The following is a 27,970-nucleotide window of genomic DNA, read 5'->3' on the forward strand; positions in this document are numbered from 1 at the left end:
AATCAAAATGCTTCTACGATCAGAATAAAAAAAAAATCTGGTGTACAGATACAAGATTTAAAACGTCGGGTATCTTTACACCATTTTTTTTAAAATCTAGTATCCATAAACCAGATTTTTTTAAAAATAGTACTTGTACACCAGGATTGTGCCGAAACTGTGGTGGAGCTATTTTTTAAATAATTAAATTATTGGTAAAAAATTAAAAAAAAACTAATTTTTATTTGACTCTCATAACACAGAGGTGTACCTTGGTTAACAAACATTCTCAGTAACTGAAATTCATCACATACTTGAAATTACTTTATCTGGATGAACATTTCACATACCAGGAACAACAAAATTCTCTCTTCTCTTGACCAAATACATGTCAGCGACTGTTTCTGGACACACTGTTTTCCCTGTTTTGTGTTGCTGACAGTTCAAGTTTATCCCTCTTCTTTTGAGATGAATGGGCATACTTTCCCTCTGGACCTGAATTTTTTTTTTTTTTTTTGAGCACTTGATATATGGGATGCATTTTTCATAACAATTTAGAATATACTTAAAAAAGTAGTTGTTAGCATTTTCAGGATCATCTTATTTTTCCATATTCTTGTTGAAGCCATTTTGTCCTCTGATATAAAATTGGTATCCCTATTAGTAGAGGAAAATAATGCAAGAAAGCAAGCTTATATAGCATCAGCCAAAAAATCTTCCCACATCACCTGTCCATACCATCCAATAATTTTATCTACTTCTTGAATTTATTTTAACTACCCACTTATACAACAACAGATGGAAGTTTGTTTCAATAACCAACTACCTGCTTGCTGAAGGCAAACTTCTGCACATCTACCCTGAAGCCATCCTTCCTCGATTTGAATTTATATCCCCTCGTGGGCAGTCTGAGAAAGAGGAAGAATGCTATCAGCATTGAGCTTGCTCAATCTATTCAAAGCCTTAATCATACCTCGGTCATGACCTCACAGATGCCTAGTTCCCACACACTGCAGTTTGCAGAACTGAAGCCTTTCTTGGTAAGCCATCCTTTTGTTCCCCTCGCCAATCCATTGTTCCTTCTCTGCACCCATTCCAACAGATCTATATCTTTCCTAAAATGTGGCCACCAGACCTGTATGTATTGTTCAAGATGTGGCCTATTGCCTGTACAATGGGATAATCACTTCCTTATCTCTGCTAGCAAGATTCCTGTTTATCATTGACAAAACCTCATGAGCTGTGCTTGCAACTTGTCTGCACTGCTTCATATCTGACTGCACAATTCCCCAGGTCTTATTCATTTTTCAGCGAACTTCATATTGGAATGTGCAGTTACGGGTCATTCATTTTCATTACCCCAAGTGTAGTATCATACAGTTGGCACATTGATCTGAGATTACTGTTACAACATTAATTTTTAATTACCATTCCTTGACCAATCTGCCTTTACCACTGCAAATGTAAACATTGAGCCTGATATACCTTCATCAATATCAATAATAAATATAGAAAACAACAATGGGCCCACCATTGAACCCTGAGGGGCACCACTAATAACATTAATACATAAAGAGTAGCATCCATTAATAACCACTCTTGTCCTCTCCCACTCAACCATCCCTTTATCCATAGCACTAACCTGCTCTAATGCCACACTATTCCTATTTGTAAAGCAGTCTTTTATATGTACAACAGTGTAAAAAGCTTTCCTGGAAATTTTTCCTTTATTTTGTATGGAAGAAACTAAAGCCTTGAGGTTTCAGTAGTCTTATCTGTAAATTGCATGTATTCTGCATTCCCTTTGCAGCTTTAATAGATGAAAATCACAAGTTCCCATGAGAAAAAAACCCTACATCTCTCTTCTAAGGCTAACTAACCTTGCAAGAAGAGGAAGATGAATGAATAGGAAATTGGCATAAAATAGGCTTTGGCTTCAATATATTTGTGCCTCTATGGGAAAACGGTTACCAAATGGTAATATGTTGATAAGGTGAATAACTTTTTCAACATATCATACAATTCTACAGAACTTGGATCTGAATTCAAAATCACTGACCAGAACCAGCAGTGGATCCTTGGGTAAATTGATGATTTTGCCAAATGAAAAGAATTTAGTTGAGCTTGATAGTGTTGTCACAGAATATACCCAATTTATGGATATTGTATATGATGATGATGCCATGTAGTCTTATTTGCTTTGCTGTAAAGCAACAGAGCGAGTCACAGTCCAATTGCAAATGGCCAAAAATTAAACTTGGTGTTCACTGAATCAACAAATTTGTGCCAACAAAGAGAAGAAATTCCTCCATAATTGTGTGAGTATGCCTGAATATAATATAAAAATTGCTAATTAAATTATGGATAGATAACCTTTGTCTTTTTTTTTTTTTTTAGAATTCATTAGACCAGGGTAGCCCAAAGATTGGTGTTGTAGGTGGAGGTTCAACTGAACAGATGTTTAAGGTAAGCCTCAAGGTTTAAGGTTTATTTTTAAACTGAATGGAAATGCTATTATATTTTTCAATAAAATGTACTATTTGTAATATTTTCATCCATGATGATGTATGTCTGTGGGAACATACTACCCATGCCGGCTACATATTGAATCAAATTTACTTAAGTATTATTTGATGTACAGTCACCCCCCAACTTACGTAAGGGTTGCGTTCCGCAGAACCCTACATAAGTCAGAATTTCCCCCATGCTTGTGCAGCACTCGCCGAATCAATTGACTCAAAAAAGAAATGTTCGATGAACGTATAAATAGAATTATTTATTGTATTTATTTGAATTTTTATCTCATGCGCAGGAAATATTACAAAAGCATGCAATTTAAAAAATTTCAAAATTATAAAATTACAAAAAAAAGAGAGGGAGACAGGCATAAAATCAGCAAGTTTAACATGTCGAGCATTATTGCCAGAATCGATGTCTTCAGCTGATAAGTACACCTCTGTGGAGGTTGACGGCTGTGGAGTTTTAGAAAGAGTAGGCTGCTCAACCTTATGAAAGAACATATTAATGGATGACTGGACAGTGGCTTTTTTTTTTCTTTTCATAGTAGATTTTGTTGTAGCAAGCAAGCATATCATTCACCCCTCTGTTAACTTTTAAGAATTGTTCACTGTCAGGATCCATCTTCTCAGACCTCGCCATTGCCGATGCAATTTCACGAAATGCCATTGCCATCTCTCTGGTGATGAAGCATCTCGGCTCCTCATTTGGTTCATCTTGAGCTTCATCAGCATTTTCTTCTTTCACTATCGCTGCCTGCAAGTCAATAAGTTCTTCATTAGATAATTCCTTCTCTTCTTCCTCTATTAACTCCTCCACGTCTTTGGCATCAACCTCCAACTGAAGTAGTTCTGCAACTGTTGCAATCTTATCTGTAACCTCTTCATATGATTCGTCCTTTTCAAATCCTTCGAAGCCTTTTTTACATGCCGTGGGCATATTTTCTTCCATGCGCCATTTAAACAACTTTTATTAATTTCAGCCTAGGCCTTATTAATGTTTAAGATGGCATGGTAAATATTGTAAGATTTCCAAAATTTTCTTAACATAAAATTTTTCTCGTCTACTGCAGACAATGCCTGAGCAAATGTTGTGCTTAAATAGTATGCTTTTAAATTTGAAATAACACCCCGTTATTTGGATGAGTGAATTTGTGTTTGGTGATAGAAATATGACTCTCACATTTGAATTGAAATCATCTAGATGCAGTGGCATATCCAGGTATCATTGTACGGGGGGGGGGACATGGCACCAAGATTGAGTTTTTTCTTAGAACACCTCCTGCATTCTTTTTCTTTAGTTTAAAATTTTTGGTTAAGGGGGGCATATACCCCATCTGCCCACCCCCAAATACACCCTTGTCTAGATGCGTAGGATGTTGAGGAGCATTATCTAATAGAAGCAAAATCTTGAAAGGAATGTTGTTTTTACACTATTTTTCAACCTCTGGAATGAAGCAGCATTTAAACCAATCCTTGAAGAGAGAGAGAGAGATATTGTTATCTATGCTCTCTGGTTTGATCGGAAATGCACTGGTAGGGTGGCTTTATCGATGCCTTTAAATGCATAAGGATTTCCAGAATGGTACAAAGCAGTGGTTTTAATCTGTAATCTCCCACTGCATTAGCCCCAAGCAAGAGCGTGACCCTATCTTTTGAAGTCTTAACACCTGGCATTGTTTTTTCCTCTTTGGCAATGTATATTCGATCCGGCATTTTTTTACAATACAGAGCAGTCTCGTCAAAGTTAAAACTTTGCTGCATTGCCTTCATCAATAATTTTTTCCAACACATCACAAAATTTCTCTGCAGCTGCAGAATCGGCACTGGCAACTGTGTTTTAGAAAAATATCACAAAAGCGTTCAAAATTGATTCTTATAATGGTATATATGATAACAATGAAAGTGTAGTGCAATTTCCATTATAAAAATGATCTTCTAGAGAGATAAATAGCTTAGTAATATAACGAAATTTTCAACTTCCAAGAACTTGGAATGAATTACAAAAAAAAAAAAAAAAAAAAAGAAACAAATAAAACACAATGTGTTAATGGGTTCACATTACGATATTTTTCACAATACCTCCATTTATCCCTACAGATGCAAAATACATTTCCATATATTTTTTCGGTTTGCACCGGCTGGCAAAAACTTACGTAAAGTCAAATTTGCATAAGTCGAGTATTTCGTAAGTTGAGGAGTTCTTGTATGTCTATGCATATTATAGTGCAGACACCTAACTTTTTCTTTTTTTTTCAGCTAGGAGTCAAAAGAGATAAAATTCTGAAGGTTGTTACAGGCAGCAATAACGGCTCATACCATTAATTATTCATTTTTAAAAACAGTTTTAATTTTCTTTATCGACGTTTATATGTACAGTTTAATTTTTTTTTATTTTAATTCAACAAAAAATCTTGCAATTATTACATAATACTAATAACATTCCTATTATAAGATTACAGCAGGGCCCCCACTTTATGACATTCCACTGATACGGCAGTTTTCAATTACAGTATATCCATGTTAGCATTAGTAGATGCATATGGGTGCCTCCGTAGCCAGGTGGGAAGGAGCAGCAGTGCATAGCACACGCTTCTTGATGAGACCGGTGTTCGAGCCCATGACCACCAAATACGGTGGATGTGGAAAGGTCAGGTAATGACCAGCACATATCCCCGGAGCAATATGGCCTTAGTTGCTAATGCTCCTAAAAACCAAACAACAACAAACAACAGATGCATATGACGCAAGAGAGCAAGCTTATGCAGCATCAGCCAAAAAAAAAAAAAAAGTCTCCCATTTCACCCCTCCATTTGTTTCAAATGCCTATCCAGCTCAGCCTTAAATTTATTTAGTCTATCAGCTACCACAACAAAAGATGGAAGTCTGGAAGTTTTTTCCACCAAACAACTACCTGCTGGCTAAAGGCAAGTTTCCGCACATCTATTCTACAACTATCTTTCCTCAATTTGAAACTTCAGGTTCTTAGACTGGGCAAGAGGAAGAATCCCATCAGCATTCAGCTTGCTCAACCCATTCAAGGCATTATACACCTCAATCAGATCACCTTGCAGATGCCTACTCTCCAGGTGCTGCAATTTGCAGAACCTCAGCCTTTCTTGGTAAGCGCACCCCTTTGTACCCCTCACCAATCTTGTTGCCCTTCTTTGTACTCGTTCTAGCAAATCTACATCCTTCCTAAAATGACACCTCCAGACCTATACACAGTACTCTAGGTGTAGCCTGACCATTCTCTTGTATAACAGGATAATCAATTCCCTGTCCCTGCTAGCAAAATTCCTATATATCATTGACAAGACTGATTGACCTGCCCTGGCAGCCCATCTGCACTACTCAGCAAACTTCATATTTGGCTGCACAATTACCCCAGGTCTTTTTCACTTTCCACTTCCATTTCTCTTCGGTTATTGCTACCCATATGCAGTACTTTGCATTTGTCAGTGTTAAACTTCACTTGCCACTTCTTAGCCCATTTGCCCAACTTATCTACATCCGGTTGGAGTAGCTTACTCTCGTTAACAACCCTGCCAACCTTTGTATCATCTGCAAACTTGGACATTAAACCCGATATACCTTCATCAATATCATTGATAAATACTGAAAACAACAATGGGCCCAACACTGAACCTTGGGGAACTCCACTAATAACATTTGTCCACGAAGAGCAGCGTCCATTGATTACCACTCTCTGTCATCTCCCACTCAACCATCCCTTTATCCATTGTCGCAACTTACCCTTAATGCCATACCTCAGACAGTTTTTAAATTCTGTACTGTGGAATCAACTGACGATGTTACCAACAGTAAATTCTAAGTGGGAAGCATTCAAGGAATTAATCGTGGATGCTACTAAAAGTTTCATACCTATTAAGAAATATTGTTCAAGGTACCTAAATGGTTATCAAATGAACTAATGAACTAACAACTATCTTTCCTCAATTTGAGACTCGTGACACAGAAGAAAAATGCATGGGATGCATATAAATTTATGCATATAAATAAATTATCAAACGACTCAGAAGCCTATGGCAGATATAAGCTAGTCTGTAATCAGGTCACAAAGGAGGTTAGGCAGGCAAAGGCAGATTACGAGAAATCTTTGGCAAAAGATGCTAAGAGAAACAGCAAGGATTTCTTTACTTATATAAACCCTAAAAGGAAGGGGATAAATCTGATTGGTCCACTTGATATTGATGGTTCCACTGTTGATGATCCTGCTCAGATAGCAAACAAACTAAATGAGTATTTTGCATCTACATTCACACACGAGGAGTTATTAAGGTACCTGGTGTGGATGGGATCTATCCAGTTATATTAGAGGTGGCAGCAAAGCAACTAAGCAAACCCTTAGCCACAATTATGAGAGCATCCTTGGATTTAGGGGAAGTCCCCACAGACTGCAGATGTGCAAATGTATCCCCAATTCACAAGGGGGGGGGGATCCAAGGGTGACACGAGTAATTACAGACCAGTTAGTTTAACTTCTGTTCCAGGTAAAATAATGGCGTCACTGGTTAAAGATGCATTGCAGGATCATCTAGACAAGACTGCAGCAATAATTCAGACACAGCATGGGTTTGTTAAGGGAAAGTCTTGTCTGACAAATTTGATAGGATATTATGATGTGGTTACAAAGAAACTGGATGCAAAAAAGTAATCCTGATATCATATATTTGGATTTCAGGAAAGCTTTTGAGACTGTTGCGCATGGAAGACTATTGTACAAATTGGAGCAGAATGGTATTAAGGGTAAGTTGCTACAATGGATAAAAGGATGGTTGAGTGGGAGAAGACAGAGGGTGGTAATTAATGGGTGCTGCTCTTCGTGGACTAATGTTATTAGCGGAGTCCCACAGGGTTCAGTGTTGGGTCCTCTGTTGTTTTGTATATTTATCAATGATATTGATGAAGGTATATTAGGCTTAGTGTCGAAGTTTGCAGATGATAGAAAGGTTGGCAGGGTTGTTAATGACAGTAGTGGCAGTGTGCTTCTGCAACAGGATCTAGATAATTTGGGCAGATGGGCTAAGAAGTGGCAACTGAAGTTGAACCTTAACAAATGCAAAGTACTGCATATGGGTAGAAGTAACCCCAGAGAAATGTACCAACTATGTGGTATTACATTTAAGGTGGTAGAAAAATGAAAAAGACCTGAGAGTAATTGTGCAGTCAGATGTGAAGTTTTCTGAGCAATGCAGACAGGTTGCCAGGGCAGGTCATGGGGTTTTGTCAATGATATATAGGAATTTTGCTAGCAGGGAAAATGAGGTGATTGTCCCTCTGTATAAGGCAATGGTCAGGCCACGCCTTGAGTACTGCTTACAGGTCTGGTGGCCTCATTTTAGGAAGGATGTAGATTTGCTTGAGTGTGTACAGAGAGGGGCAACAAGATTAGTGAGGAGAATGAAGGGATCCTCTTACCAAGAGAGGCTTAAGTTCTGCAAATTGCATTGGCTGGTGACTAGACACCTGCGCAGTGATCTTATTGAGGTGTATAAAGCCTTGAATGGGTTGACCACACTGAATTCTGATGGAATCCTTCCACTTGTTCAGATTACGAACCTAAGGGGGCAAAAATTGAAATTGAGGAAGGACAGATGTAGAATAGATGTGAGGAAATTTGCCTTTAGCCAGCAGGTGGTTAATTGCTGGAACAAACTTCCATCTGTCGTTGGGGAAGTAAATAGGTTAAATAAATTTAAGGAGGAACTGGACAGGCATTTGGAGGGAATGCTGCGATTTTTTTTCTTGTTGATGCTGCATAAGCTCATACACTTGCTTTCTTGCATCACATGCCACTACTACTCTCCAATTTGTACAGCAGTCTTCCATGTGCAACAGTATCAAAAGCTTTCCTGAAATCCAAGTATATGATATCGAAATTATTTTTGGCGTTCAGTTCCTTTGTGACCACATCATAGTATCCAATCAAATTGGTCAGACAAGACCTCCCTTTAACAAACCCATGCTGTATCTTACTATTACTGCAGTCTTGTCTAGATGATCCTACAATGCTTCTTTAACCAGTGATTCCATTATTTTTCCCAAAACACAAGTTAAACTAACAGGTCTGTAGTTACTCGTCAGATTTTGAACCCCCTTTGTGAATTGGTGATACATTTGCACACCTCCAGTCCATGGGGACCTGCCCTGAGTCCAAGGAAGCTCTCTAATAAAAATAAATTTTGTTTATACTCCGGCACGACAACCAAGTCAGTAGAGTTTACAATAAATCATCAAAACAAATATTTATCGAATTTGTAGTCACGGACTTGAACCCCGGTCCACTCAAAGAACGTGTGTTATGCACTCTTGTCCATGACCACTCGGCTACGTCAGGCCAAAATAATGGCTAAGGGTTTGCTTACTTCTTTTGCTGCCTCTTTTAATATAACTGGATAGATCCCGTCCACCACAGGTGCTTTCCTTATGATTAACTTCAACAATTTTCCTCCACTTTGCTCTCAGTTATTACACAATCACTTAGTTCCCTGTTAGAGTTTGATAAACTTCTGGCACTTCTCTCGTTGAATAACTCCTCATGTGTGAATGTAGATGCAAAATACTCATTCATTTTATCAGCTACCTGAGCATGTTCATCAATAGTCAACCCATCTATGTTAAATGGTCCAATCTGATTCATCCCTTTCCTTCTAGAGTTTACATAAGTAAAGAACTCTCTGCTGTTTTTCTTTGCATCCTTTGCCAAAGATTTCTCGTAATCTGCCTTCACCTGCCTAACCTCCTTTGTGACTTGATTACACACTAGTTTATACCTGCCATAGGCTTCTGTGTCACCTGATACTTTATATGCATCCCATACATTCTTCTTCTCTGCAACAAGTCTCATTAATTCATCAGACATCCATTTAGGCCTAAACCTTGAACAGTATTTCTTAGTTGGAATGAAAAGCCTAGTAGCTTCCAAAATTAAGTCCTTGAAGGCTTCCCATTTAGAATTCAACGTTGGTAACATCATCAGTTGATCCCTGTACAGAATTTAAAAACTGTCTGAGACCTCTGTAGTCACCTTTACAAAAGAAAAAGCTCTTCCATTTAACCTTGATGGTAGTTACATCATTAAGTAATTCCCACATCAGTACATTGTGATCACTGTCACCCACTGATTCCTTTATCTGCAAATTCTTAATGCATGAATAACACTGCTGATAAGCAGATCAAGAGTATTACTCCCTCTGGTTGCCTCTCGAACATGTTGCTGTAGGAAACAGTCATCCAATAAATCCATAAAAGCCTTGCTAGTGTGCGAGTGACCAATCAACAAGTTCCAGTCAATATCTGGAAAGTTAAAATCCCCCATTATAAGACATTCTCATTTACTGGCCCGTTCTTTCTCTGACCAGTTGCTCATTATACTCATCAGATTCATTCAGCCTATAACACACACTTTTCATTTTTCCTTTCCCAGTGCTTATTTCACACCAAACAGACTCAACACTGCATTGTCCACCAACATCAATTGGATGCACTTCCTTAGATTTTATGTGTTTCTTAACTAACAGCATAACCGCTCCTCCCTTTCTGGCCTGTCTATCCTTCCTGTACACATTGTACTCTCCAAATTTCACTTCTGCACTGCTTATATCTGTGACACCAAATCTCTGCTATCCCAACAATATCTGCTTTTGATGTCTTGACTAACACTTCAAGCTCATCAAATTTATGAACTATACTCCTAGCATTGATGTACATGCACCTGTTCCTACTCTTAGTTACAAAGAAATGTAATCAGAGAAATTCTTATAGGCCAGTTGGTGCTGTTAGTCAATCTCAGGTAGAGTAAACAAGCATTTTCCAGATGAGTTATTCTGGATTTGCAGCTCACACATGTAAACTGGCCTGTAAACTCACATTTGTACAAGCATGATACACGAAATACTACATGAATTGGTGCACTGCAGGACCTGGGATGGACTAGAGCGCACTGGTATGTTGTCCAGTTTGTCACGTGCATCAATAATGTCATGTACATACTTGATTATAGATATAATGCAACTCCAACATAACATGGGTGTCAAGGACAACTTTAATACCCGCATTATATGCAAAGCATGTTTTACTTAGTAAATAAATACTTTATTTACTAAGTAAGGACTTATTTATGGACTTTTATGCATCTGTTCTGAAATAGTCATGTAATTTAGTTTGCCAGAACTGATGACATTTTTTCAGTACGTAATTCGTTAGTAGTAATCAGATGCAATAAATAAAGATGTTCAAAATCACTTTGATGTTTTAACCATGCCATCACCTCATTAATGTTTTCAAGCACTTTATTAATTTCTCGTGCTTTTTCCTCACACAAGTTGTCCACATTATCTTCTGGGTCATCCCCTATGTCACTGGCCTTCTGTTTGTCGATTGCCTTCCTGCTGTTCACAGAGCTGCGATTTTTTTCTTCACTCAGGCAATGCACAACTGGAACTTCTGCATCCACCTTAATACAAGCAGCTAGGTCATTTGCTCCAAGGCTGCCACCAAATATGTTACAAGTGGCATTTGCTTCTGAAAATGCTGCTAATAGTCTTTTTCAATACATTTTTTCCAGCCGTTTTCAGTTGCTGTTGAGCTTACTTTGTCCCACACTAATCCAATATTATATACATTTTTCAGTGTTAAATGTTTTCAGACACTGTGGAATTTGAATTTATGAATTCACAACACAAGCAAACAGCTCACAATAGTAAGATTTGAAGCCTTGAAATAATGCCCAGATTCATGGGCTGAATTAGTGTAGTTGTGTTCCTTGGCAGCTCTGATCTTGCCACCTTTTGATTTCAGGACATCAGCTGGCTAGTGATCCAATAGTAACAAAGCCTTTTCTTCAAGTTTTTGGAAAGCAGTTGGTGTCTCACCAATGGAACAGATTCACTTTCGAACCATGAAACAAAATTATCCCTTGTCATCCAAGCATTAGAGCTATTTTTATAAATCACTGGTAGAGATTTCATATTGATGTGCTTAAAACACCAGGGACTTTGACTTTTACCAATGCTTTAGCTTTTGATTTCCAGTCTTGTTTGTGCACAGAAACACAGTAATTCTCTCTTTATTAGTTTACATGCCACTTTGTTGGGTGCATTTTTTAATATCCGGTGACATGTCAGGGAGTTTATAGTACAGCACTGTTTCATCACAGTTGTACAACTGTTAATCTGCGAATTGCATTATGCAGAAATTCAAGAAATGCTTCTGCTACTGTAATATCACCAAATGCAAATTCACCTATAAGACTAATCTGGGATATTCTATGATGAGCCTTCCATCTCCAAAGCTTCAAATGTGTTATCATCTCCACCAAGTAGCTTATGAAATTTAGATACCTGTTCTTTCAAAATTATCCCATTTATTGGTACTCCACTAAACTTTTGTAGAAACCACTTGTATAAGCATTGGTCTACATCACTTTACACAACATCTAGTGTTCTTTCTTTGGTCTGCTTCCTCTTCTACTGAAGCTACTAATGAATGCAATCTTTCTTCCTCTTTCATCCAGCCATGATTGTTTCTTCTGAAATTCTACACTTCTGAATATACTGCATTTTGTTTTGCCACTCTTAACTCTTTCAATAATCTTTAATTTTTTTTCAACTCTATAGTTTTTTCTTTTGGTGGCCATTAATTCATTCCTACTGATTTACTAATTTTGTCTTGTATTCAATTCTGATGCCCTACAATTTACCATGTTTTAATAGTAATAGTGGAATGTGATGCAAGAAAGCAAGCGTATGAGCTTATGTAGCATCAGCCCAAAAAAAAAAAAAAAAAAAAAAAAAAATTCACACAACCATTCCCTCTAAAAGTTTGTCCACTTCTTCCTTGAATTTATTTAAGCTGTCAACTTCCACAATGACAGATGGAACTTTGTTCCAGCAATTAACCACCCACTGGCTAAAGGCAAATTTCTGCACATCTATTCTACAGCTATCTTTCCTCAATTTGAATTTATGCTCCCTTAGGTTTGCAATATGAGCAAGCAGAAGAATCCCATCAGAATTCAGCATGCTCAACCCATTCAAGGTCTTATACACCTAAATCAGATCACCGCACAGGTGCCTAGTCTCCAGTCACTGGAATTCGCATAACTTAAGCCTCTCTTGGTAAGAGGACCCCTTCCCTCACCCATCTTCTTCATGAAGATTGGTGAGAGAAGGGGTCCTCTTCTTCAAGATTCTTCATGAAGACTCCAGACCTGTACGCAGTACTCAAGGGGTGGCCTGACCATTGCCTTACACAAAGGGATAATCACCTTTTCCCTGCTAGCAAAATTCCTGTATATCATTGACAAAATCCCATGACCTGCTCTGGCAGCCTGTCTGCATTACTCAGAAAACTTCATATCTGACTTCACAATTACTCCCAGGTCTTTTTCATTTTCTACCACCCTAAGTGTAGTACCACACAGTTGGTATATTCCTCTAGGGTTACTTCTACCCATATGCAGTACTTTGCATTTTTCACTGTTAGACTTCAGTTGCCACTTCTCAGCCCATCTGTCCAAATTTTCTAGATCCTGTTGCAGTAGCACACTGCCATTACTGTCATTAACAACCCTGCCAACCTTTGTATCATCTGCAAACTTCGACACTAAGCCTGATATATACCTTCATCAATATCATTGATAAATATACAAAACAACAGTCCATGAAGAGCAGCATCCATTGATTACCACACTCTGTCTTCTCCCACTCAACCACCCTTTTATCCATTGTAGCAACTTACCCTTAATACCATTTTGCTCCAGTTTGTACAGTAGTCTTCCATGCACAACAGTGTCAAAAGCTTTCCTGAAATTCAAGTAAAATCAGTCCTCGTATAACATGATAGTTGTGTTCCTAGAAATCCTCGTGTAATGCAAAATCATGCAATATAAATAACAGGCCCTATGGGAAAAATAGGGTTAGGTGCCAACCACCCAAGATTGAACACACATTTTTAACCAAAATATTAACCAAAACACATAAACAAAGCTGCGCGCATATAGCAACTGAATAAACAACACCGTAAAGGCAGAGACACACTAACACCTCACTAGCTCACATTTTATTACAGCACATTTCTGGAGGTTACTACCATAAAACAATAAAAACTATTTCCAGCTGCATTTCTGCTAGTGGAATCTGTTATAAACTGGTAGTAAACTTGATCTAATTGCATTTGCGATAATACCGATAGCTGGAATTGTGTGGGTTTTTGCGTTATAATGGCGAGAAGCGTTTCCCCTTCACTGATATAAAAAACATAAATACATTTTCAGAATCTTCTCTTCATTGCTATCGTATCGTGTTTCATTCAGTTGGGGTGATTCCGCATTCGGCTGCCATTTCTTGTAAACACAAAGGCAAATCGTGCACAAGCGAATTCGGTTCGTGTTATATACGATATCGTTCCCCTATTTATAAATCGTGTATGATCGAATTCGTGTAGTGTAAACAGGTGTTATACGAGGACTGACTGTATATGATATCAAAATTATTTTTTGCATCCAGTTCCTTTGTAACCACATCATAGTATCCAATCAAATTTGTCAGACAAGACTTTCCCTTAACAAACCCATGCTGTGGCTGAATATGTCTAGATGATCCGGTAATGCATCTTTAACCAGTGACTACATTATTTTACCCAGAACAGAAATTAAACTAACTGGTCTGTAATTACTCATGTCACCCTTGGATCCCCCCCTTTGTGAATTGGGGATACATTTGCACATCTGCAGTCTGTGGGGACTTCCCCTGAGTCCAAGGATGCTCTCATAATTGTGGCTAAGGGTTTGCTTAGTTCCTTTGCCGCCTCCTTTAATATAACTGGATAGATCCCATCCACCCCAGGAGCCTTTCTGATGTTTAACTTCAACAATTTCTCCTCCATTTTGCTCTCAGTTATTACAAAATCATTAAGCAGCACTCTGTTACAGTTTGATAAATTTGTAGCATTTTCCTTCCTTAATAGCTCCTCATGTGTGAACCTAGATGGAAAATACTCATTCACAGTGTTAGCTGTCTGAGTAGGATCATCAACAGTCGAGCCATTGATATCAAGTGGACCAACGTGATTCATCCCTTTCCTTTTAGAGTTTATATAAGTAAAGTCCTCGCTGTTTTTCTTAGCATCCTTTGCCAAAGATTTCTCGTAATCTGCTTTCGCCTGCCTAATCTCCTTTGTGACTTGATTACAGACTAGCTTATATCTGCCATAGGCTTCTGTGTTACCTGATAATTTATATGCATCCCATGCATTTTTATTCTCTGCCACGAGTCTCATTAGTTCATTTGACAACCATTTAGGCCTAAATATTGAACATTTCTTAATCAGTATGAAAAGCCTAGTAGCTTCCACGATTAATTCCTTGAATGCTTCCCACTTAGAATTTGCTGTTGGTAACATCATCAGTTGGTCCCACTGTACTGAATTTTGAGAAACCAAACTTTGGCCTATCAGAGTGCTAAAGTGAAGCAACATAATTTCCATAAATTGCTCATCAGTTCATGTATATTTTTGTCTAGTTTAGTCCTTAGCAGTTTTACTATACTAAGTGTAACTTCGAGTCAAATAATGCTGTTGTTTACAAAAATTTGCTTTGTAGCCAATGTAATGCATTTGACAAACGGTAGCCGTATTCCTCACCAGAGGTAGGGGAATACTGATATACTCTTTTATTGCATCTCTAGCTGAGGTTGAAACTGGGTGTCTACAGTAATTAGTCTCTGATGAGTCCTGTTGCTTACAAAAATTACTCTGCAACTGAATATATCGAAGTAAACATAACAGCAAATTTTTAGCTAATTTCCCCTCTTGGAAATGGTAGTAGGACGTACAGTAGATAAGGATATATACATTATTCACTTTTTTTTTTTTTTTTTTTCCAATTGCCAATATGAAATTGCTAGTTCTTTGAACATACCACTTTTCATAGTTCATTTTGGGAGACATGATCATACCCACAGTATATCCAAAACTGCAGTATGAAAAGATGCATTATATCAAGGTTGTGCTGTATTTCATGAATGAGCATTCCATTTCATGATCAGTGGGAGGATGATTCACTGCCAAACCCTCAAACAGCTTTAAAAATATCAATCTAGGAAATCAAATTTGGTACACACTTATTTAAACATTTTTATTACAAGAACAAAAACATCAAGGAGATAAGTGAACTTTAGTTGATTACTAAAACAATCCAAAACTCTAACCAATTTCCTCTGTTTATTTTATTCAGGCTTCCACCAGAGAGCTCTACCATCGGTATGCTCAAGCATTGAAAGAAAATCCTAAGCTTCGAGTGAGAAGTTACCAGGAAGGAATATTAAAAATACAGGATACTCAAAGTGATTTTGCTTTTGTAATGGAAAGTACCGCGGCCGAATATATAAGCAGCCAAACATGTGATACTATGATTCTACCTGGAACCTTTGACCGAAAGACATATGGCATAGCTGTTCGAAAAGGTTCACCTTTAAGGTATGTATACCATAAAGATCAATGCAGCTAAAAAAAAAAAAAAAACAACTTTTGAAACAGATAATTGGAATATAGCCAGAATGAATAAGAGTCCGCACAGTTACAGAACACATAACAATGCCTTGGTGTCAGATACTCAACACGAGGTAATAGGATTATGCGGCAAAACAATCATCCAACATAGCATCAACAGATTACTACGTTCCATATATTGACTACAGATGTATGTAAGGAACAGTGGACATTTCTATGGTAAACTCAACTGCAGAACAAGCTCCTTCAAATAAAATCTGAACCAGTTATGGGCTTCCAGTTTCCTTGTAAACAGAAAGGAAGAAGTCCTCCTATCCAGAGCGCAAATCGGTCACAGTCACCTCACCCATCTTTATCTACTCGCAGGAGACGATCCTCCGAAGTGTACGCACCACAACCTTTTTCTCACAATCAAACACATTCTTGTTGATAGCATGCTATAAACTGATGCCCGAAAAGCCTCATTCAGTATTCTATGAAATATTCTAGAACCTTTAACACTTTGCATGTTATAAGCAGCAGTAATGCAAATCTTCCAAATAAATTCTGGAAGATTTGCATCATTGAACACACTATAATATGAAGTTAATTGAAGTTAATTCACTAAAAGGGATACAGCTATATGATTGCCTCTGACATGATTCTATAATCACTATGTCTGAACTCCATATGCTTGATAGGCACAATATGGTCCTAGCAGCCCTTGTGCCAGAAATACCAATACAAGGCAGTAACAGTAGCTGTAGTTTTTGTGCTTTGAACTACATGGAACATCCAAATGTATACAGCATACAGTAAAACGTTTGGGTGCAGAGGATGAACTAGGGAAGATTTATCTCCATATGGGACAGACTGAAATATACTATAACCTTCAAAGGTTATGACATATTTCAGTGCTGTAACCTTTGAAAGGTTAAAGTTATAGTACTGAAATATGAAAGAAATTCATTCAGGGTTGATGGTGATTGGATGACCCACTCGGATATACCCAACGGGTCATTCAGTCATTGAAGTTAACAAATTGTAGTGCTGTCACCAGAACCCAAGGACCGTGTAATTCTCCTTTTTAGTGAAATATAGCGAAGGTCACTAATGATTTGCAATTTGGATATGGTCTAGGGAAATTCAGATTTTGTTTGCTCCTGTACCCAATACCTTGCAGTAGACCAAAATGAATTAAGATAGCATAAGCAGTTCTACACGAAAAAAGGAGTTACATAACTAAAAATAGGCAGAAAGTAATTGTAAGACCAAATTATATATTCCAATTATTTACAAGAAATAACTTGTTACCAATTTTAATGTTCATATCTGCCCTCGTTATAGTTTCCAACATATTTGGTTTTTAAATTAAAATTACCATACAATAACTTATAATTACATTACAAATAACAGTTTAAATAAGTAATATTAATTGCCAAATTGTTTAAAACTTTTCACTTATTTCATTTTATTTCTAGACAGAAATATGAGTTATAAGGAAAATTTAATATTAGCACTTTGTACATGAAAATACACTAAGTAACTTTTTGATTCCTCTCCTCTACTGTTTCCATCTCTAAATAAGTTCTGAAATGAATATATCTAAAAAAAAAATCCTAAAAACACAAAGAGTTCAGTTTTCACAATGTATGGATGTTTCTACAGTACCTGTATCAGCAGATTACTAAAGAAACCATATATTCCAATATCTTAGGTAGGAAAATCAATAAAATTTCAGCAAAACAATTTTTATTAAATTTTTTACATCTTTCATCATCATAATTCAAAAAAACTTTCCTAACTTTGAGCTTTGAACTCAAACATCTGTAAACCATAAATATTGCTTATCTAAAAAAAGTTTCTCTTAGGAAAATCCTGGAAAGAGGCCTTGATAGGTTGCATGAAAGGGGAACTCTTGATGCTCTATATGAAAAATGGTGGAGAGAAAACTCCCAGTGTGAAGATCCTTGGGAATATCTAGCACCTGAGGTAAGCATCTCTGCTTAGTACAAGAATTACGCTGGAAAAGTTAAGCTTATACATTCATTCAGAAATTACACATTAATATTTTAAGATTGTTAATAAGGTTTTAAACTGCTGTTTTTCTTTTATTCTTACAGAGTGCAGAGTGGGAACCAGTAACCCTGGGTGAATTGTCTGGCTTGTTTTATTGCCTGATCACTGGTATTGGAATTTCCCTGGTTGTTGCACTATTTGAGTATATGATGAAATCAAAAGATGTACTTATCGAAATCTATGTAAGTATGCTAATTCACCAAACTGTTTTGTAAATTCTAGTAGATTTACTTAAAAAATGCTTAAAATGGAATGGCATACCAAAAATTTTCAAAAACAAACATGATGAATTATCCATTATTTGTAGACAGGATTTAAAATGGAAGGCTTGTTAATAAATTATGCTACATTTAATAGTCAAGTGCATATATGGCATTAGTGATGCATATGATGAATCAGAATACTGTCCCCATTCCCAGCTCTGTCTACAGGGTTTCAGCAATGTTGCCTACATTGGCTGTTCAAAATAGTAGTATCTTTACAGCAGAGTTGGCACAAATCCGCACAGTTCCTAGTGTTTTTATTTTTGTGTGAAAACTAAGGCTATATAAGTGTCGGTATTGCATCTCTGAACAGCATGTATTCTAATATCAGTTTGTCTTATTTGCCGAATGAAAAATTCAAGTTCCAAGGGGAGAACCACATGACCCTCACCCAAATAGAATGAAAAAGCCCATAAAAATTCTTCCTACCTTGGTGTGATTCAAACTTCGGCCTTTTTTAACATTGTGTAGGACAGCAATCTTAACTGTTGGGCAGGCCTTTCACCTCATTTGATTTTACTTGCTCACCAGCAAAGGATGAGGTATTATGAACTTTTGAAGACTAAAAGAAAAGATGTATGTAGAACTAAAAACATAAAATTAAAAAATTCATACAAGGGAAAAATCTGATTGTGAGAGGCTCATGAGGCTGCACTGATTGTGCATGCCTAAAGCTGGGCTCTCTTCATGGGTGTTATAGAAAAAGTGAGGTTTATTTACAAGTATTTGTAAATAATTCTTTATAAATAAATTGGTTCTTTTGTTTCAAAATCAAAAAATTTTGATTTTGAAACAAAATAATTAAGATCATTTGGGTGTTAACATTGTCTGTAAATTGCATAGTCAATTTTCTGTTTTGCAAGATGAGAAAAGTAAAAGAATTATGTTTAGTTGTTTCCTCCTTGAAATCCTAGGATTTCAAGGAGGAAACAACCAAGCAACCCTCACCTAAGACCACTCCAATCAGTGTGGAAAAAAGAAGGCACATAGAAGTTCCTCCTTTCTACATGGTACTCAAACTCCAGTCTTTACTAAATAGTGTAGAAAAGGCCTTGTATTCAGTGGCCTAGCCACAAGGGTGCTTGGTTTGGTTTTAAGAGTGACAAGAGAGCAATTACCGATGCCCACATGCATTATTGTGCAGTGCTGTTTCAAGAAAATGGCATCATTTTCAACATATTGCTAGGCCCATTATGACAGATATAATGGCAAAACCAACATTCCTTAAATTGAGGAAATAGCTTTAAAATCGTTTTCACATAGCTGATAGAAGTTCACCTAAATGAACCTATTGGTAGTACTGTGGGAGGCAGCTGGATTAGCTGGAGTGTATAATCTTGCTGCCTCTACGATGTCAGCTATAACAACAAAGCTGTCGAGGTAGTACATATGGGGCAGTGTGGTGAGATTGTAATTGATTTGTCATGAGCCTTATGGGCCCATGACAAATCATTTACAGTCCCTAGACGGCTATCTTAATTGTGAAATACTTTCATCATTTCTGATCTACACTGGTCTCAAAAGGCTAAATAGCTATTTAAAAAAAAAATACTAGCATATTCAATTGCTTTATTGTAACTTCAAACATTTTTCATAAATGCTTGATTTTTTATTTTTTATTTTTTTAGAATTTCTAATATTTCATTAACTCAAATACCATTGGATATTTGAGTTTTATAAATGTTAAAAAATAAGCCTGTAATGTGAAACAAGTCTGATAAACAATAAGTAAATATAGTTATTTAATAAATTAGAAAAAAAGTGTACTTAAAAAATAAATAATAACTGTATAACTTTTGCATTGTTTTATATTCCAGAAGAAACAAAAAAAGCAGGAACGGGACTCTCTAGCCTGAAATCAGAATTCCTATCTCACAGTACTACAGTATCACAGTGAACAAAGAATTGCAAAGCATACCAGTCATTTTAAAAACAACGTAATTTGCAATTGAAAAACTGTAAAAATCTCATCTGTTATTGTTGGAATAAACTGTTTGACAGAAACAGTATTTATTTTCAGATGCTTTTTTATATACAGAGAATAAAACAATTTATATTGTGATATCTCTGAAATACAGAATACTGAACCAGTGTGATCACTGGTTGCAAAGAAACTTTTCTTACTAAAAAAAAAAATTCCAGAGGTAAAGTAAAGACAGATCCAAGAAGCAAGGTGGCCACAAATCCATTGAAATTATCTGCTCACTGAATTCACATAATAACGCCATTGTTACATTAGCAATTATGGGCTGTTGTGTCATCTTGTTGCAACCAAGTCTTGTTTAGTCTGTTCAAGCAACAAAATAAACTACATACCTTGTGAGTACTGTACTGCTGCTAAGATACTTAGAAGAAAAGAGCACTGATCATACACCTACAGGAAACTGTCCTTTGTGATGATTGCCAGCAGTTGGAAGTTATGCACTCTGACATACTAATATTATACTCATCTTATAGTACATCTGTCTGTCAGACGGGCATGAATATGGTGAAGACAACAGGTGCATTATGCATATATGCTAATGCACCTAAAAACACACTTGTCTTTTCTTTTTTTTTGCCCTCCCCCTTATACTTTTGGTCTACTCTTCCTGGAACCCTTTTCATGAAATGTCAACAGAAATATTCCTCTAGCAGAATAATGGTTAGAGCATACCAAGCAAAATTCAAAGGATTCCAATGGATTTTAATATGCTGCAATGCTCATTAATTCTAATTTTCTTTGTTTAATAATAATTAAAATTTGATAATAATAAAATATTAAAAATTCATATTCAATAATAAAATTCAGGAAATGTGTTCTTTGACCACAAATATAGCTTTCAACTTACAACAGTGATTTATTATGCTCAGTTCTTGCGATGCTTATTAAAAAATACTCCGGAGTTAAAACAATCCACACTTAATGCTCAGCCAAGCTGTATATAAAATAGTTTCTATTATCATTATTTATTGGATGTACTATATTTATATAAATGGTTTCTTGTCTTGATTACTTTATTTATTTGACAAAATATATTAATGCATGTGCATGTATAATTCACATTACTGCAGCTATAGGGTTAAATCCATGGAAAACGATGATTAGGTAATGGGAAAGTTCTTATCATTAGCATATAACATCAGCAAAAAAAAAAAACAAAAAAACTTCCCATTTCATCCATCCACTCACTCCAAAAGTTTGTCTACTTCTTCCTTGAATTTAAGCTATCAGCTTCCACAGTGACAGATGGAAGTTTGTTCCAGCAATCAACTATCCACTGACTAAAGGAAAATTTCCACACATCTATTCTACAACTGTCTTTCCTCAATTTGAGCTTATGCCCCCTCAGGTTTGTAATCTCAGTAAGAGGAAGAATCTCATCAGCATTAAGCCTGCTCAAACCATTCAAAGCCTCATATTCAAGGCTGCAATTTTCAGAACTTAAGCCTTTCTTGGTAAGAGCACCCCTTTGTTTCCCTCGCCAGTCTTGTTGCTCTTCTCTGTACTCGTCTACCAACTCTTATTCCTTCCTAAAACGAGGCCTCCAGACCTGCATGCAGTAGTCAAGGTGTGGCCTGACCATTGCCTTATACAAGGGGGATAATCACATCCTTATTCTTGCTAGCAGAATTCCTGTATATCACTGACAACTCTGGCAGCCTGCCTGCACTGCTCAGAAAACTTCATATCTGACTGCATAATTACCCCCAAGTCTTTTTCATTCTCCACTACCCTTAGTGTAGTACCACCCAGTTTGCATATTTCTCTGGGGTTACTGCTACCCATTTGTCAATGTTAAGCCCACGCTTTGCTACTGAAGGGACAAGAATAGCTTGGACAGTAAAGATAGACAAGAGTAACACAGATTAGCCTTATTTTTTTCAAACTATTTCAATACTTGTGATGAAATAATATTCTGTTTCTTTACTAAAAAGATCCTGGTATGTAAAAAAATTAAGTAATTTTGGAAGATAAAGCAAATAACTAAAATATGTTTTATTACATTTCATAATGACAAACATAATTTTACCACTGCATACGATGACTCATATTAATTTATTATTAATTTGGAAGAAAAGTTCCATAAAACTATTCCAGTGCAATTCAGCAGAAAGATAATCTGTACTGAAAGTTTTATAGATTTTGATTTCTCAAAATCTGTATGTGGTTTATGGAAATGCAATACATATTGCTAAACTTGCATTAATTTTTAAAATTACCATGTTGATATAAAATTAAACCATACAATATATATAGTAACTAAAAACCAAATGAAACATGAGGAGTTTCTTGAAATAGTAATGCACCATCAGATGTAGCAGGAAACAGATATGCACAACAGAAAGTGTCATTTCCTTGATAGTAGAGGAGTAAAATCATGTGCAATAACATATTGCAGAGCACTTCACACGTATTTGCAAGTGGAATTACTGCACATAATGTAAGTTCTCTTTCATGGGTGGAAATGACACTATTTCTATACATCTATTTCCTGCTTACGTTAATCTTTTTTATTGTTGGGGGACTTTTTTTTAATTGTTACAAGTCATTTTTTCATTCAGTAGTTTTATGGAAATATTTGAAAAATATATGGCAGTAGGAGAGAATTCTTTACTATGTTTTTATTTGCCTAGAGTGACCAGTCTATTTTGGATGATGACTCTTCTGAGATTAAACCACATTACTGAATCTAGCAATAGATTTTAATATAAAACTATATCAAATAAAAATACAAATTTGTTTTGCACAAACATCGAGGATTCTTTTAAAAAGCCTTTAATACAAGAATGCAGTGTTTCCATTACATTGTGTTTTGTACACTAAGCTTTTCAGCCAACTTAGACATAACAGATAAAGTGATAAAGAAGATAAACTTTATATTCCAATTACTGAACAATACTCTACATGTCCATGTTCTCCATGATGTCTTGGCTGGGTGAGCAAGGCACAGTACAGTATCACCACCAAAGCTTAAGTGATGAAGTAACCACCTTCATTAGCAAGTCTTCAGCGAATTTGAATTATTTGGAATCAACGGAACCACATTACATAGTTTTAAAATTACCTAAAAAAGAGACAAGTTATAAGAATGACTATAATAAGCAATCTTTTATTAATATCAGGACAGTAGGGCAATATGCATGAATACGTATACGAAGCATAATTTTTGTAAAGCCCTTAGCTAATGATGAAAATCTGGGAATTCATAACATGTGGCAGATCTAAATTTATATTTATAAATTCATCAACTATCTAAATCAAATTTCTTTGTTACCACATAGTATACCTCCCCCAGAGGTTATTTTACACACACACACACACACACACACACACACACACACACACACACACACACACACACACACACACACACACACACCAACCACCTACCTAATATGATGTTGGTCCTCCACATTCAACCAAAACAGCTCGTACACAGCGAGGCATGGACGCTACAAGTTTTCTAAATGCATCTTGTGGTATCTGGTACCAACACATACCAGCAACAGGTTGAGATGTCGGAGATCGGAGTTGCTGTTCCAACACAAACCATAGATGCTCGATGGGATTGATGTCTGGGGAATTTGAAGACCAGGGAAATACCTGGAAGTCTTCATTTTCTGCCAGAGGGGAAGACCGTTGCCATGAAAGGGTGTACCTAGTCAGCAATGATGTTTAGGTAGGTGGTAGACGTCCGAGTGCCTGGCACAGGGATGACTGGACCCGGCGTATCCCAGCAGAACATCACCCAAAGCATGACACCACCGCCACCAGCTTGTTTTCATCCCACGGTGCATCCAGCCACCATCACTTCCCCAGGTAAATGACACACATGTACCCAACCGTCGACACGGTGCAACAGAAAACATGATTCATCGGACCAGACGACCTTCTTCCAATCACTCAAGATCCTAAATGACACACATGTAACCAACCGTCAACACGGTGCAACAGGAAACTTGATTCGTCGGACCAGACAACCTTCTTCCAATCACTCAATATCCGGTTTCGATGCTTGCATGCCCATTGTAGGCGCTGTTGCTGGTGAACCATGGTTAGCATGGGCACTCAGAGTAGCTGCACATACCCATTTTCAGCAGGGTTCGATGTACTATGTGTTGTGACACATTACTCCCGTCACCAGCATTCCAATTACTGGCGAGTTGTGCCACAGTTGGCCTTCTGTTGCCATGTACCATCCGGGAGAGCCTTCGCTCACCTGGAGCATCAATGAGCCGTGGTCGCCATGCAGTTCGTGGGTTTCCTCCTCCTTGGACCACTTTCGGTAGGTACTAACCACGGCTGACTATGAGCATCCCACCAGCCATGCTGTTTCGAGTATGCTCTGACCCAGTTGTTTGGCCTTTGTCAAACTCACTTAAGTCTGCTGCCTTTCCCATCTGAAGAACAAGAGTAACACTGATTAATGAAGCTCAGTATTGGGTGTTTTTTTTTACCATGTCCTGACCCCAGTGCACACGCCGTAGTTCACCTGTAGTTGCTTCGATTTGCATAACGACTCGCTGGTCATAATGTTTTGGCTCATCGGTGTGTGTGTGTATATATATATTTTTTGAATGTGTGTAGGCCAGTAACATCAACTGCTATTTGTTGTAGTATTAACACAGAGCATCAACTATGGCAAAAAAATTCATGCATTCTCATACTTCCTTATTCTAGTTTCTGCCCAGAGCACACTAGGGGACAAAAGTTAAGATATATTCACATTCACACACTTTACTTTGTAAAACAAATGAAACTGTGCATACATATGATTAACATATACAGCCAGGCCTTGCATTACGCAAGTTCGATTAATGCGTTTTTCAGTTACTGCTATTTGAAAAAATTATACCACTTTTCACTTTACACAATGCAAACTTCCAGTTAACTTGATCTCTTTTTTTTTTTTTTAATGCAATAGTTGAAAAAGATTTGAATCGCACATCGGATGAGCAGTAAACAAACATTTGCCTGCTGCCCGACTCAGTGTGTTCCATCAACCATCAGAAAAAGACGTGTTACTGTTTGTCTCCTGCTAATAAAGTCAATGCAGATTTGCATTTAAAAATTCAAATTTTTAAATGCAAATCAAATTCAGATTGTTGTTGGCTATCAGAAATTGATTGATGAAAAGAGAAAGTCAACACTGTTCAAGCATTTCCGTAACAAATTGTTTCTTCATTGTGTATTTTATGTCGGAGGTTCCCAAACTTTCTCAGTTCATGGCACCCTTGGTGTCTCAGTAATTTTTTCACGGTGCACCTAGACCAAAAGAAATACCTAATAGTTCCATTTATTAAGTAGTTAGGTCCAAACAACTTAATAAGAAATGTTGAAACTGTGAACTACCTCTAGCTAATAGTTTGCGCGGTGTCCGACAGATGTCGAGTATCACTGTGTTTCCCTCAAAAATTTAAAATATTTCACGGCGCACAGTTTGAGAACTGCTGTTTTATGCAGTAAACATTTAATTCCATAATTATTTTCATTATCTTTTACATTGTATACAGTTAAAAAGGTATTTTTAAAATTCTTTATGGACATTCCAGAAGGCAAGGACCAATTAAAATTATTCCTATTGATTATTATATTTGATTCATGCATTTCCGTTTTGCGCGATGCACTCGCGGGACAAATTAATTGCATTAATTGAGACCAGCCTGTACCACTAAAACAGTGATACTGTAATTGCACCTTGTGTTTTATAGTGTTTCTGTGCCATAAAGTAACTGATGCAAATGAACATGTGGACATTATTCTAATGTGCAAAGTTTTGTGGTTTTAAATAGAGCAATCTGACTGCATGTCACTTCTTTCAATTTTGCAGAGATAACAAACATGTTTGAGTAACATTTTGTAGTAAAATGACACAGAGCCACTTTATTATATCTTATATTTTATTATATCTTATACAGGAATTTTTCTAGCAGGGATAAGGAGATGATTATCGCCTTGTATAAGGCGATGGTCAGGCCACACCTTGAGTACTGTATACAGGTCTGGAGGCCTCATTTTAAGAAGGATGTAGAGCTATTGGAACGAGTACAGAGAAGGGCAACAAGATTAGTGAATAGAACAAAGGGTTTCTCTTACGAAGAAAGAGCTTAAGTTTTGCAAATTACAGTGTTTGGAGACTAGCCACCTGCGAGGTGATCTGATTGAGGTGTATAAAGCCTTGAATGGTTTGAGTATGCTCAATACTCAAGATTTCTAAGAGGTACAAGCTAAAGATTATAATGATTTATGCACCAACATCGAGCCATGATGATGAAGAGGTTGAAGAAATGTACACCGAAATTGAGTCTTCTAGATGAGCAGAAAACCCACTACACTATTATTATGGGGGACTTCAATGCTAAGGTTGGAAAAAGACAAAACAGCACAGAAAGGGGAACTATAGGAAATTTTGGAATTGGTGAGAGAAATGAAAGAGGTGAAAGACTTGTGGAATTTGCAGAATCTCAAGGACTCTCAGTAATGAACACTTTTTTTTTCAAGAAAAGGGTGAACAGAAAGTGGACATGGAAGAGTCCAAATGGGTTAACTACTAATGAAATCGACTTCATCCTCACTAACAGAAGATATATCGTGAATGATGTTACTGTCTTGAATAAGGTAAATGTTGGAAGTGATCACAGAATGGTAAGATGTACACTTGATATAGATGTAGGAAAGGAAATGAAAAACTGACTCGAGTAAATAATACAAAGGTCTTTGAGATAACACAAGAGAAGAAAAAGCAGTATGTACTGGAACTTAAGAACAAGTTTGAGCTCCTGCAGACTGCTAAGGACCAAGATATCGACGAGGAATATTACAACTTTCTGAAAGTGATAAAGCCCAAGAAACCTATAGGGAAAAAGAAATCCAAAGAAGAAAAAATTAGTCAAGAAACACTTGTCATGATGAACCGAAGATGACAAATGAAAAGCAAGAAAAACACTGACAGGGAGAAAATTGAGTATACTGAGTTATGCTAAGCCATTAGAAAGAGACTCAGAGAGGACATAAGAAGATTTAACACAAGAAAAGTAGAACAAGCATTAAGGGAAAACAAAGGATTTAAATCAGCAGCCATGAGCAGTAATACAGAAAGACAAATGATACTGAAACTGAAGAATAAGGCATAATTCAAATAGCAGAAGACTACTATAGAGAATTATACAAGGAGCAGGGGAATGATGCCAGAAGTGGGGAAGATAGATTGCAAAGTAGCAACACATACAATATACCCGATATTCTTCCTGATGAGGTAGAACATGCATTGAAGAAAATGAAGCATCAGAAAGCCCCGGGGGAAGATGAAGTTACTGTAGAGTTGTTAAAATTGGGAGGAAGAGACATAACACAAAAACTGGCAAGACTCTTCACAAAGTGCATTAGAAAAGGTGTGATGCCTAAGCAGTGGAATAATGCAATCATAGCTTTGCTGCATAAGAAAGGAGATAAATCAGAAATTGGAAATTATAGACCAATTAGCTTGTTATCCCACATCTACAAGTTGTTCACAAGGGTCATTACTAACAGATTAGAAAGAATACTTGATGAGAATCAACCGAGAGAGCAAGCTGACTTTAGCACAGGATTCCCAACTATGGATCACCTTCACGTAATATCACAGCTAATGGAGAAAG

General features: G+C 36.9%; 2 protein-coding genes across 2 annotated transcripts in view; one reads left to right on the forward strand and one right to left on the reverse strand.

Annotated features, from left to right (window-relative positions):
- Nucleotides 1–18,017, forward strand: part of LOC150090588 (uncharacterized) — a 64,959-nt gene extending 46,942 nt beyond the window's left edge. The window contains exons 12-14 of the mRNA XM_090386249.1: nt 2,377–2,445; nt 15,754–15,995; nt 17,879–18,017. Coding sequence (XP_090242375.1) covers nt 2,377–2,445; nt 15,754–15,995; nt 17,879–18,017 — 450 coding nt within the window. The remainder of the gene's footprint in view (nt 1–2,376; nt 2,446–15,753; nt 15,996–17,878) is intronic.
- Nucleotides 18,018–23,126: 5,109 nt separating this feature from the next.
- Nucleotides 23,127–27,970, reverse strand: part of LOC150090589 (dnaJ homolog l(2)tid, mitochondrial-like) — a 98,184-nt gene continuing 93,340 nt past the window's right edge. The window contains exon 12 of the mRNA XM_090378952.1: nt 23,127–23,397. The gene's annotated coding sequence lies outside the window, so the exon portion shown is untranslated. The remainder of the gene's footprint in view (nt 23,398–27,970) is intronic.

Source organism: Mastigoproctus giganteus, chromosome 1 (genome assembly GCF_048544385.1).
Source record: "Mastigoproctus giganteus isolate SK-2022 chromosome 1, ASM4854438v1, whole genome shotgun sequence".
NCBI classification, from domain to species: domain Eukaryota; kingdom Metazoa; phylum Arthropoda; class Arachnida; order Uropygi; family Thelyphonidae; genus Mastigoproctus; species Mastigoproctus giganteus.